At 41.0% G+C, this 14146-nt stretch overlaps 1 protein-coding gene across 2 annotated transcripts in view; it reads right to left on the bottom strand.

Moving 5' to 3' along the window:
* ror1 (receptor tyrosine kinase-like orphan receptor 1) overlaps positions 1-14146 on the bottom strand; it is a 152763-nt gene that overhangs the window by 33190 nt on the left and 105427 nt on the right. For both annotated transcript variants that reach the window (XM_050055511.1, XM_050055509.1), the window contains 2 exons: positions 9742-10032; positions 9425-9458 (listed from right to left, as the gene is read on the bottom strand). In XM_050055511.1, coding sequence (XP_049911468.1) covers positions 9425-9458; positions 9742-10032 — 325 coding nt within the window. The remainder of the gene's footprint in view (positions 1-9424; positions 9459-9741; positions 10033-14146) is intronic.

Raw genomic sequence — 14146 nt, forward strand, 5'->3', positions numbered from 1 at the left:
TGCAGATGTAGTAATGTAATACTTATACCATTAGAGAAGATAACATCTTTGCTATGTGCAGTTGGGAAAAGCAGATCAAAACTAACGCAATGACAAATCAACAATAAAAACAAAATAATGCGATAAGAATAAAGATAAAAGTAATAACAAATAGCACACAACACCTGCACATTTCATAACCCTTAACCCAACCCTACCCTACCCCCTCCCACAGATCTTTCTCCAATCTTCGAGGTTCTGTTTCCAGAAAGTATATACTAATGTAGGAACAGGTTTGACTTTCTGCGTTTTTTGCATCTGTCAGAGCCTTCAGAGAGCNCCCCCTCCCACAGATCTTTCTCCAATCTTCGAGGTTCTGTTTCCAGAAAGTATATACTAATGTAGGAACAGGTTTGACTTTCTGCGTTTTTTGCATCTGTCAGAGCCTTCAGAGAGCTGTTTGACCACGAATCAGTGAAGAAAATGTGGCGGTGGGACACATCAAAAGCAGTCGAAAGCAGTCAGTTTTCCTGTGTGTCAATAGTAGCTGATTAAATTGTGCAGGTATATCAAAAGGGTTGTGGTTGGAAAGCTAAAATACACTCATGTTGTATTTTACTGGAAGACAGCAGATAAAAAATGAAGGCACCACAAAAAGGACCTCAGGGACGCTGCACTGAATATAAAAAAAGTAAATATTAATGTACGATCACAACATCTGACAATTAGTGATATTGTTCATGCTGGGAGTTGTGCTTGTGTGCTCATTAAACACAAACATTATATTCATTAAGCAGCTAATGCACTGTGGTAATCACCCTAAATTGATTTCATTTAGCTTGCAGTGACTTGTAGCTCTTTATGCCACACAGTTAGATCAGTCAGCCTGCTGGTTTGCCCGTCTGTCTAGACCTTGAGAGGATATAGCTGAGAGCAAAATATGTGCAACAGATTCCCTAAATAATTATCTCAGCTAAGAGCTTAATTGCAGCTTAAGTTAATGCTTTGACATGTTGTTACTTCATTAATAAGGATTTTGGATGCTTTGCTGATGTTTGCCAGATAACACCCCTTGACGGCATCCTTTCATCCTCCTACGCTCACTGAACACACCTAGAAGGTACTCAGAGGCAGCTCTTGTGTAATTACCTGACGTCTTAATAAATCAGATGCTAATCATTCAGACATGATAAGTACAAGCCTTTCACAACAGCTGCTGCCGAGCAGAGAGGAGAAGAGAAAAGAGCTTTCGGGGTATCAATAAATCTGTAAGGATTACTGTAAACAAACATTTCAGCGTCTAACACTTTTGAGCAGGCCCGAGCAAGCGTCAAGATCATTGCAGAGTGACATCTTCAAGTCATTACACATTTTGGAGACTACTTCCTTAAACTCATTTGTCAATCAACCTGTGCGGCGCTGTGGGTGAGACACACGAGCTACAGTCCTGTCAATTCAAAGTCAAATTACTCCTTCATTTTTAACTCTTTGATGCTGTGACTGTATAATTGAATTGCTGGATGGCAGCACGGGCCTCACGGGTCTTTGTCACGTCAGCTCCCAGGTCAATTTAATCCAGTGTGTTGACAGGTGGCTAATTATAGAGCTACACACACACACACACAAGTTGCTTGTGTGTTTATACTGTATTACGGTTAAACATGCCTGATTAGAGTAACCACTGTGATTCGTCAATTTACACCCAAACAAGATCTCATCTGACATATTAATTACAAACTTACACAAAGTAAATCAAGGTCTTACTGTATCGCCGATGTAGCTATACACACAGACATAAACATATATAAATCTAACTAAGCAGCACTTTTAGGCATGTGCAAACATTGAATTTACTGTCAACAGTGGTTTGGTGCGACATATGAATGTAAAATATCATTTAAATAAGGTCCTTTCATGTTCAAAGGAGAATAATGAGGAGACGAACAGCAGAGCACAACTTCCATCAAATACTGTCAATCATCAGTTTCTTTAAAAAAGGGGAACACGTCGAAGCAAATGACAGGAAGATTGAAGATAAGCAAGCAGGAGAAAGGTCGGCGCATAGACAAAAAAGAAGCCAGAGAAACACAGTGCAGAGTCAATCTGGTCTTTGTTAAACCTGTCCTCTTTATTCTCCAGTGCAACGGGACCAGAGGAGAGAGTGGAGAGGCACGGTGGAGGGAAAGGGAAGAAGGAAAAAAAAAAAAAAAGCAGCTATTTTTGTAATTGCTTTTTTTGCCAGTGCTGAGAGAAAAGGGGGGAAAGTTTTGAGAAATTTAAACAGCTTTGACAGCCAGGGTGTAGTTGTATTAATCTTTTCAAACAGGGAGAAAACCCCTCTATTATAAACACAGACAGAGATTCTGAGATCAGCGGCAGCGTTGCGTGAAGTCTGTTTACCACTGCTGTCGGATTAAAAATATGTAGGCAACAAGAACGTTTTACGACATATAAAAGCAGCTGGGATTTTTTTGTAAAATTGTGAAATAATGAAGTTAAACCTGCACCAACCAAACAGATTTTTTCAGTGTTCAGTGTTCAGAGGTGTGTTTATGGCCACCTGTTAAATGCAAGTCTAATATTCACTCTCCTTGTAGCGCTGCTGCTGCTCTCCAATCACCCCTGATGGTAGCTGTTAAATGCTCCACTATGTTCACCAGCTAGTTGCTAACATTGTCTGTCTGCCATTTGGTGCCAAGAAAAGTGTATACGGTGGGTTTATCACAGCTTTTTTATTGTGACCTAAAATGGCATCATGGGAGCAGATGGAACCAAAGCAGTAAAGTTGAGCTGTAAAACCAAAACAATGGGCTGAAAGTCACTAAAGCTCCTGAGAAGTGAGGGGAAATGCAAAGTTGGGGGACAATTTTCTGTGTGATCACATCACACATTCTTTTACTCAATTTATTTTAAACAAAAATGGTGCTGAACAGTACCAATGAACAGTCATAATCATAGGGGGACCTGTTTTGGTGCTATATGGCACCCATCTGTTAAAGGTGCTATACTGCGCCTATATCAAATACTGCCATATAGAACCATTAGAAATGCCATTGTTTTTACACTTTTGAGCCTGGGGGCACTTGAATGATGACAGATAATACCATAGATGAGTCAATGTGCTTCTAAATTAAACTTCAACTTTAGATATTACTTATTATTTATCTTTTTTTTAACAAAATGTTGGCTTACTGAAGAACACAATATGTTACCTTTTTTTTTTTTTTTGTAAAGATATTTTTTGGGGCATTTTTGCCTTTAGATAGGACAGTTAAGCATGAAGGGGGAGAAAGAGAGGGGTATGGACATGCAGCAGAGCGCCACAGACTTGAGTCAAACCTGGGCCGCTGCGGCAACAGACTTGTACTGTACATGGAACGCCTGCTCTATCCACTAAGCCACCGACGCCCCACCTTTTTAAACCTGGAATATCTGCGTGTGCATGGGGGCAAAAAGATAATATGTTTTAATATGTTATCCTCTGGAAATACAGTCTTTGCAGGCTGTCTTATTATAGTGTTTTTATTCTTTCAACAAAAAGCTAAACTAAACTAGAACCAGGAGAGAATCTCTAAAGAACAATACAGGGGTTTGACAAGTTCTCTACTGGTCCTGTATGGTACATACAGGGGGTTAAAAAGTTCTTGTGGCAGCGGTACTATATGACACCTTAACACCAAAGAACCGCTCAGAACTAACATTGTGTACAATACACCACTCAAGTGCTTAGTTAAGTTATCATGACTAATACTTATTTGAATGCTGATTAGTCGATGCTGTATGTCTTTGGTTTGCAAAACTGTTCATTTTCTTTGATAATGTGTTCATTCAAATGGCTCCAACAGACAGAAAGAAAAAACATTCCTGTAAGAAATATTAAAGTCATTTAAATTTCAGCTGCCTAATGTGAGTGATGAAGATTAAATTAATCCTATGGATTCATTTAGTAGAAAAAGGGCTCTAAAAAAAGAGCGTGTAATTGCATCATGGACCGTTTGAGCCTGCTCTGTTAGCGTGTTTGCAGTTTGCACGCAGACCTCAGTAAGGACTTATTAACTCTGATCCCAGCGTACAGCCAAACCTCCAGTCACACAGCTAATCACACCTGAACGCCGCCGACCCCGCAAGAACCCGGGAATCAAAGAACAACATGCAGCCCCCGAGTGTTAATGGTACCATCCTCCTCCTACCCTGCTAACACTGTTTTTCTTTCACTCCCTTCACTCTCCCGCCGTCTCCATCTTTTTTTTCCTGCAAATGAAGGAAGTGTGGCAGCGTACAGAGAGAGAAAGAGTGCGACGGGGAAAGTTGGGGGTCTAATTTTGGCAGGCGAGACTTTTTCCCCTCACCCTGTGTTTATTCTGGCTCTATTAAAACATCTCCAAGGAGGGGAGGAAGGGAAGGGGAGTGCGGAGGGAGGAGAATGAAGAGGAGGAGCATGGGCACAGTGTTGAGGAGATTCACTGGTCTTTCTCTTTGTGAGTGATAACTGGTGGCATATTGATAAATTAAGGATTAGAAAGTTAATTAAATCAGAGTTGTAGATATTAGACTCTAAACTTTGACTTGAGTCAGACCTACTCAAGTCACAAAAATGAGGACTTGCAGCTTGACTTGGACTGCTGTGAGACTGCATATAAAAGGAATAGAGAGGAAGAGAGCACAGGGAGTGTCGTTTTTTCATTTTTTTTTTTATATGGATGAAATAAATGGGGTATAACGTGTTAAATAGTAAACTTAAGAGGTGCTGGCATATGCATTTTGTTACCTTTGAACAGAGCCAGGATACAGTAGCTGTTTCCCCCTGTTTATAGTCTTCAGTCTGAGCAAAGCTAACCGGCTGCTGGTGCCAGATCTTCTCATTTAACTCTTGGCAAAAACGTGAATAAATGTCAAACTATTCCTTAAATTAAAACATGATTTTTTTGCTTCATAGTCCTCAGGTTCTGACTGTGCAAAATCCTGGAGCAATAAATAAATAAATAAAAAGACAGCAACAGACAGGCCCTGCATAACCACATTAAATTATTAAATTGAATTGAATTGAATTTATTGAGTCATAAAACACTAGCAAATGCTTTAAAAGGAAACTTCATCTGTCATTTCCACAGTCAGCATCCAGAGACCTGAAAGATGTTCATCCGAACTCGCAATATGCTTATGAAAACTCGAAACTTGCCTTTACAGACTTGAGATTTTACTGATAAACTTGTCTTGAATGACTTGAAGCTCTGGAAATCTAAAAATGCCTGTGCTTAAGGAAAAGTCCACGCATCAAACTTTCCACCATTTCTCCTGTCCTCATCCTCCTGTCTCCTGTTCCCTGTCTCCTGCTGTAGTTTTCTGCTCTGGTCTTAAGCGGCTACACTGGACACAAGCTGCCTGAATCGTAGTTGAAACCTCCGAGTTTGCCTGTGGCTTCTCTCAAAAACCCAGCCCCTGAGGATATATACGAACACACACACACACACACACATACACACACACATACACACACTGTAATGTCCCACACACCACAGAGTGTATACTTAAGCCCAGCGTAGAGGGAATGGAAATCAGAGCACAGACCGAAGCAAAGACAACACTGAGGACATGAAGTTCATGTTATGTTCAGGTTCAACAAGGTGGGTGGCGAGAAATTTTCCCCCAAATTTGTGAGTAATATTTGTGGCAAACCCATCCCAAGAAAACGGAAGTCACTGAGCTCTCTGTAACACCACGCTGAGCACAGAGATGACTGGAGAGAGTGGGAGGTTCAAAAAAGTATATTTCACTTAAACTGACAAGCGCCTGGACCAGATGTCTTCCCGAAAACTTTGAGGCGAGGAGCAGAAGTTTGACGTTTTAACAGCTGTGGCATGAGGTAAGCACCTCCAGGTCATCACGTGTCATCATTAGGTGACCCTGTCTTCTTGACGGCCTGCCACCATACTTTACAGCTAATAAGTCGGCCGTGGCACTAATGATGAGCAGCAGTGATGATCAGCCCACCACCACTGCAGCTCAGCTGCTGTCAAAGGAGGCCCCTGTCTGTTTAAATGGAGGCTGTAATGACTAATGAGACGCAAGATCGCATACTGAACACTTTCCTTTACAAGCTGGCAGAGAAAAAAACCACAAGGAGAACTTAATTTATTCAAAGTTGCATAGTGTAAAGTTTAGCATGTTGAAGCTGTACGTCAGTGAGCGTCAACCTTTCAAATGATTAAATTAAAGCAGTGCTAAAAATGAGACAAGAAGCTTCTGTGGGACTGACTCAGCTGGAGCATCTCATAAGACATCTGCCAAATATTCATCATCATCGTGACAATTATCATCATGAACATAACCATGAGCCTTTAAAGCAATTTATACATTATTTAGCAGTTAACTGCTATTTGCTGTGGAAGGATATAGTGGAGTAACGGCGTCCTGAGCAGAGAATGAAGTCACACTCCTTCTGTGTGTGTTGTAATCCGAGCTTCTCTGTGGTTTGTTGTGGTAAGCCGGTCCTGCTGTGTGTGCATGTGAGTGCATGCCTGTATCCCAATGGCTAGCTCATCACTGCCACTTTGCACTGTGCTCATAATGCTGTTCTGTACATTATTGCTGAGTCAAAGATGAAGTGCAGCTCAAGCTCTCATTAATGTAGTAACGTCTTCACTGGCTTGTGTGTGTCTACTACTTGCCATAAGGCACCTTAATTGAACATCATCTAAAGTTTGTCTTTGGTTGAGCACCGCAATGCTAACAAAGCTAGCATAGCATCAGCTAACTAAGCTAAGTAACACAGTACAACAGCTAGACTGGTTGATGTTTACTGCATCATTGACGCACTGAAAAAAGTTGCGGACGGTCAGCTCATCTTTGATTTGTAGTGCATCAAATGTCGGGTGTCAGTTTGTAGCTTCATGTCACTGACATCCATTGAAAATGACTTTTAGCCTTTTGCTTAGTTCCTGGTAGTGTGAACAAAGCACAAGGTGGTTGCCACTAATATTCGGATGGCACTGTCTTGGAAGCGTAGCACCAACCCTGTGGTTGTCCTCCCTGGTTAACACTGTTAGCTCGGTCAGCACTGTTGCTGTTGTTTAGCACTGTTTATGGAATTAGCAGCTTTAGCTGTTAGCTGTCTGCTCAGCCACCTCTATGTTGAGAACTGCATCCAGAATATTCAAACGCTCTGAATGTTGCATAAAGCCCCTTGCATCATGATCATGAAGTAAGAGCAGAAAACATCTGTAAGTCCTAAAAAAAGATACAAGAAGATTTTTTTTTCACTAGAAAAACGACAATTCCACAAACTTATATTTGTGCACATACTTTATGAAAGTATACATACTTCAAAATGTCCAGAGGGGGTTGTTAAAAGGAGTCTAGGAGATTTAAAAATTTAATCACTTAACTTTTACTGGATTGCTGCAAAATCATTCCTCCAATGGGAGAAATTGGATTAGCAATGTCATCCGGATAATGTCTTATGTCAACATGTAATTTAGCCAAAATCACATCCTCCCATTTTTCAAATCTACATTCATTTTTCCATTTTAGTTTATTTCCAGTGTTGTTGTTTTTTTTATGTTAGGCCAGCCTCTTTGATTTTTCCTCTTTATTTATAACTCCCTTGAGAAAATTGTGATTCCTTTGTAAGCCAACTGTCTCATCTATGAAACAAGCTGCACGGGAAAAAAAACACAATCAAAACATGTAAACAAAGGAATGGTAAAAACAGATGTCTGAAACGGAGCACGCTTACACGCTCACACGTGTGCGTATGTGCATGCAGTCGCCTCAGTGTGCGAGTGGATTTAGTAAGTGTCTGATATCCACTTGGTGCCAGCAGTTTTGATTCACAGAACGCCGCATGGAACATGGCAGCGAGCCTTGCCATAATGTCACTGGGGAAAATCATCCAGCTTAACTCCTTTGATCCTGCGAGAATCAAACGAACTGAGAAAGTTCTTAGAGCTTTATCCCACAACACTGGGGAGACGTCAAAACAAAGCAGAAGAAGCTCGCCAGACTCAAACAAAATTTTGATTCGGGCAGCAGTGTTGCTCTTGCCAAGAACATGAAAATGTTTTAGTGGAATGTATTTGTGGATACTTTTTCTTTATTATTTTGTATCGTTTGGTTTTATTTGCTACTCTCTGTGCTATTTAACTTGATGTGCATGGTCATGTTAAGAGATTAGGACTGTGGTTAGTTCTGCTGTACATTCAGACAGCTGGCAGCTAGTTATGTGACTATAAAAGGTTATATAACAAGAAACCACAGAGACAGATGTGTGTCAATTTTCTATACTGCTCATTTCGGGCAGCAATATTTTAGGGAGACCTCAGTTAATCAACTTAACTCTGTAGTAGGCACAAGACATTCACTCTTAATTATAGTAACTTCATTATAGCGCTGAAAGCAGATGAATGTCTCATTATTGCCCTGAAATTAAATGAATGGCACAGGTTTTGAATTTGTTAACATGTCGAGTTACGTCCTGTTTTCTCAATAGAGTTGGCTGAAAGCAAATTATCCCAGTTTCTCAAACACTACGAGGATCAGCGTGCGTACAGACCTGTTATAGACGCTGTATAGTGTTTTACAGATGTCAACATCTGCTTTGTGATTGGTGAACAGTGCTGTTCCCACCCAACAGAGTCCACATGGTCCACATTCCCAACTGTTGCCCATGGCTGAGTGTACACAGTCCGTATTCAAATGTGAACCATGTGAGCTGTGATGGTTGTGCAGAAACAGCAGCGCAGAGCATCAGACATTTGGGATTTAATAAAGGCTCATATTAAATATTCATTAAGCCACACTGAGACCTGCACCAATAAAATGGAAAATTACAGACCAAGCCTTGTTACGATGTGAGTGATTGCTCAATGAATATGCTGCAGAGTAGTTTTTGGAGTGGCTCTTTGCAAGTAGCAGTATATAGTAGAAAAACAATGCTGTATTTTCCAGGTTTCCCACAGCAGACAGTATGTCAGCAAACACTGGAAACGTTACATGCTCTTTAATCAATTTACCGAACTGTAACTTCGTCTTTATGTGTCAAGTAAAGAAGTTCATATTGTCTGTAATGAAAGTTGCTCCTATTATGGACACACTGGAAACAAGCCCAATTATGATTATCAGTATAGATAGCAAATCAAATTAGCTTATCTCCTTCTCTTCCTCTAAATGATTCAGGGTTGCATCACCAAATCTGCAAACGGCACGCTGTGATTTTGACACTTTACATTAGACAAAACAAAACAAAAAAACCTTGAATCGTCGCATGTAAGAGCTCTGTTGGACTTGCAAATCTACCTGAAAGTGAAAATAATTTGTAAAATGTGAGCATTTGCGAGCCACATGTCAGAAAACATTCTTGAGAAACCGTCCTCTGCATTACATTATGGTAAAGTACAGCATGAACAGACTGACAGAGAGAAAAATGGATAGAGGAAAAGCGACTTACGTTGGCCTTCCTGGCAGAGGTGTAGGGAGTGGATCTGGAAAAGAAGACAAGGGGATTTTTTTACAACAGGATAAACAATATTGCTCCCAGATTTTTCTCTGCACAAGCTGCCAGCTACAAGCGAGAATCAGCGGAGAGGAGTGTTACTGAGAGAAGCCAGATCTCCAGTAGGAAAAGATGAGTTGGAAAAAATGTCTTTGTTTGTCACAGTATGTGCGTAAAACACTCGTCATAAAGCTTCTTCGTTGTGACATCTGCATGCCAGTAAGGTTTCAAATGCTCGGCAGATGCTACTGTTGCCACTCAACTCCCCTTACCGAATTTGACAAACAGCACGCCTGTCGTGGACACGGTGCCCTGGGTGTTGGTGGCCGTGCACTGGAAGTAGCCCGTGTCAGTAGTGTCCAGGTTGCGGATGCGGAGGCGTGATCCGTAAGGCGTGGACCGGTACGAGACCCGTCTTGGCTCCTGCACCACAGGGGCGTCGTTCTTCAGCCAGCGCACAGTGGGCGGTGGGTTGCCGGACACACGGCAGAAAAGCTCAGCTGTGTGTCCCAGAGAGGTGGTGATGTTGTTCATGGGAGCTTCCAGACGGATGAAGAAGGGCCCTGGAAGACATAGAAGCAGAGGAGAGATGAGAGGAATGAATACAAGGGAGATAAGGAAAGAGGAGAGGAAGGAAAAGAAAATATCTAAAAGTGGCCAAGTGAGAGGAAACGTCAGGAGGGAGATGATTGAGAAAGAAAAAGACAAAAGGAGAGGGAAAACACTGTATCAGACACGGCCAAGAACTACAATATAAATAAAAGACACTTTCTGTACTATATCAGAGCAAGATATAAAAAAACACATGCTGCTGTATAAAAAAAATAGTGGTAAAACAACTGTGTTTCAACACACACATATTCATAGCCTGGTTTTGCAAGTTATTTCGTGGCTGCCACTGTAGTGACACCTAATTTCACTTTTCATCATAGCTGTATGATGCCAGAGGGTTTTCCCCAACTTATGTATGAGCTTATGAAGCAACATCACCTGTGTTGTGGGTGAAAGCTTTGAAGGAAACAACCTTAAGGGGTGAACATGAAGCTGTCAGAACCCACTGTAATGAGCTCAGACGGTGTTGGAAAAGACAAAGCAAAACATTTTTGCATGATTATCTCCAGAACCACATTCTTCCTCAAGGTGGTCAGGAAAAAAACAATCTTGAGGGCCACCTAAGAGTTTAATGTGCAGGAAAAACATTGGTGTTAATGTCATGAAAAACTTCTGGAAAGTTCGCCCCGACCCCAAAACCCATTTTAGGTATGCAGAAATGCTCCTGGTTACACGTACCGGCCAAAACAAACAAAGGAGGAAAAACACATACAGGGGAATCTCAAATACTAGTCAGACAAACTTCAATTTGTGTGAATAGAGACGCTGAGAAGTAAAAATAGAGGCACACGCTTACATATGCAAGAACATCCACTCATTTACATCTTTACTATCGCATGCAAATTAATCAGGCTTTACTGCACTAGACAACTTTAACATCTAAAGGTTCAGTGTGTGGGGGATATACTTGCAGAAACTACATATAATATAATAAGTATGTTTTTTTTAATCACCAGAAAATAAGAAACATTATGTTTTTATTAGCTTAGAATGAGACATTTATATCTACATAAGGAGTGGGTCCTCGTCTACAGAGATCACCATGTTGCACTGTCATGTGTCTACAGTAGCCAAGAACAGATAAACCAAACTAGCTCTAGATAGGGCCATTCATATTTTTGCATTGGCCACTGTAGTTGGCAGCTCCTCCATAACGAAAGCATTGGAAAAACACTTTTTATTTTTAACAGGAAACGGCTTTATTCAGTGATTTTACAGGTTTAAATCACCGGGTCCATTTGTGTTGGAGAGGAGGAGACTTCTGCAGATAATTCAACTCCTGGTAAAAACCTCCTGAAGAATAAACACTGACAGAATTCCAACCAGGAGAAGTTTCAGCGGGTTGCAGTCTGCAATCCTCACCACTTGATGCCACTAAATCCCTCTAAATCTTACACAATTAACCTTTAAATTTTTTTGCAAATCAAAATATAACTTTCTGATTTGTTTTTTTGAGACATATGTCTGATCAAATCAAATGATCACCCAGGTAAAGTTGTTGAAAGATTAAAACTTAACTCTACCAGAAACATTTCACAGTAGCCAGCTCTCGCTTCCCAACAAGGGCACTGCTGTCTTTTCCAAAGCTGCACTCTGTCTTGCTCTCTGCTAATATATCTGTTTATCCTCTGATTAAAAGATTGCAAGTCAGCAGAAAAAACATGTTAAGAGAACGCAAAGACCCCGATCACACAGAAAGCTTACTGCAGGTTGCCAAACGCAAGGCACACTGTACTGCCTTTTTTTTTTAAAATTAAATGCTGCTAGTAAAAAAAAAAGGCTGCTGTGGCTTTTTATTGTTGGCAGGCAACCACGCCATCACCTCCTTATCTTAACCTTGCTATGTAATTAATCTGAGATGAATTTATTAAATTTATTTCTTCACAGTAATTAGTAACTTGTTACCCTCTGGTTGAGGGTGAGAGGCTGTCAGCAAATAGTTAGCTGGGCACGGTGAAACAGAGATCTGTGTGGGTACATGAGACCCCAAAAAAGAGGGTGGATCATGGGGAGCACCACCAGTTGGTCCAGGAGCTTCGCCTCGATGATGGCTGTTTACAGACATGTTTTAGGATGACTTGGGGCAGTTTGACAATGTGCTGTCTGTCACTGGGCCGTATAGCTCTGGGTATCCAGCAACTGCTACCACCAGCTTCTCTTCCACTGTATACCAACTGTTAACTTGATGGCATGACCACCACAGATGGCTTGCCTTTTAAATCATCTGATTAGACAATGGAAAAAAAGCTGAGATGACGTGGGGCACTTTTCTGCTCTGAGTTGAAGTTTTTTCATCTTCAGATCAGATCACTCAGGCAAAAATGGCAGGCGCCTAGAGCGCAGAAACCCGAGGTATGCGCAAAATACGCAACCAAAAAGCTTCATTCCCATTTAAAACAATTAGAAAAAGCCGCCTCCAGCTGCTGAAACGCTTTCTGTGTGATCAGGGCCTACGAAAATCATGATTAAGGTATGTAATAGTTCTGGTAAGAGGAAATTTTAATTCAGCTTCAGTCCTGTTACAGTTGGTATAAAGCTATGTGTTAACAGGAAGCTTTAACGCCCTGAATTAAGCCTGTCAGGCATGTATTACTCTCAGGTCAAGAAACCATGGGTGTAAGTGCTGCCTGAGAGGCCAGATTTGGAACAAAGAAAGGCCCTTAAGCTGTATCTACAACAAAGTTTTAGTTTAAGATGACTCCCTAGCAGGTTTGGAGGGTCCTGGTGTTGCACTCATTTGCAAAAGAGTAATGAAAAAAAAAAAAAAGCATGACTATCACCTTCTCACCAATACAAAGTTGATCAGCGAAGTTTGCGTGAATTTCCGATTGTCCGTAGTTGGATGCAGCCTCCATAATACCAACGTACGAAAGGAGTGTGGGAAGAGGGTCTCAGACAATCAGACAAGCACTTTGGCTGGAGCATGCCAGTGCCCTTACTTAGCACTCTCTGGCACCATAGCAACCCTTGTGGTTGTATGTGCAGCTAATCTGACGCCTGCAGCTAACATATTGTCACGAGGTGTGTAAAATGAGGGCCTAAGATGTGTTTGTGAAGAAGAGAAGTGGGCACATTTGTCTTGGCATACAGCCTCTGTGTGTGTGTGTGTGTGTGTGTGTACTAAAATCTCTACTGTAGTGCACAACATACACACTCACACTGTCCTCCCCAAAGCCCCAGGCTTAACACAGCAATGTGGTACTAACAAGTGTGTGACAATATGAGGAGACTCCCACCATTGACCGTACCACCACCACCACCACCACTCTCTTCTCACCCACTTTTTATCTGTCCTCCTTTCTCTACATACACAACAGTCTCCCTTATTTGTACTGTCCTGGCTCTCGACATTACAGTGCGGCAGCCAGAAAAAAAACGTCCAGGAGGTCAATGCTGAAGTTAATAATAAAACGATATCAATAAACCATTGGAACTGTATCAGAACAAACATTAAATTCTTGCCCATGTATGTGCTACAATTCCAGACATAAAAAAACATATCTCACTTTGAAGTGTGTGTATTACTCTTATATTATTACTCTTTTGCAGAGTATCTACCCAGAAATACACACACTTAAAGAACATTTAATATACTGACACAGGCTCCTGTGTCCTCTCTTTAGCAAGCCTTGTAATTACATTATCAAGGCAAAATCTGATAAAATGTAATAGGTGGTGTAATGGGTTGTAGCTAATTGATAGCCAGGTCACTCAGCTCTCATATGATTATTAACTCAGAAGCATGCTCCAATAGAAGGGAACGCGAAAGCACTAATAAAATGTACAATGTGTGTGAGGCTCAGTTTAATCTGTTGAGTCTAGACTGTTATCATTTGTAATCACTTTAGATGTCATGAGGCAACTGTACGAGCACTGAGATAGAAGACATGACTGTGTTCCCTTTGTATCAAGCATTAAACTGTTACGTAACAATATTCCCCGATTAAACTTTATTCTGCTGTGCTGTTTTACACAGATTTTGTGACAGTAACCAACTCAAAGTACTTGGAAAATGAAAATGTCCCATTTCTTTAAGTGTGAAACGGCCTGTCATTAGTGTTCAGT

Source organism: Epinephelus moara, chromosome 10 (assembly GCF_006386435.1).
Source record: "Epinephelus moara isolate mb chromosome 10, YSFRI_EMoa_1.0, whole genome shotgun sequence".
NCBI lineage: Eukaryota > Metazoa > Chordata > Actinopteri > Perciformes > Serranidae > Epinephelus > Epinephelus moara.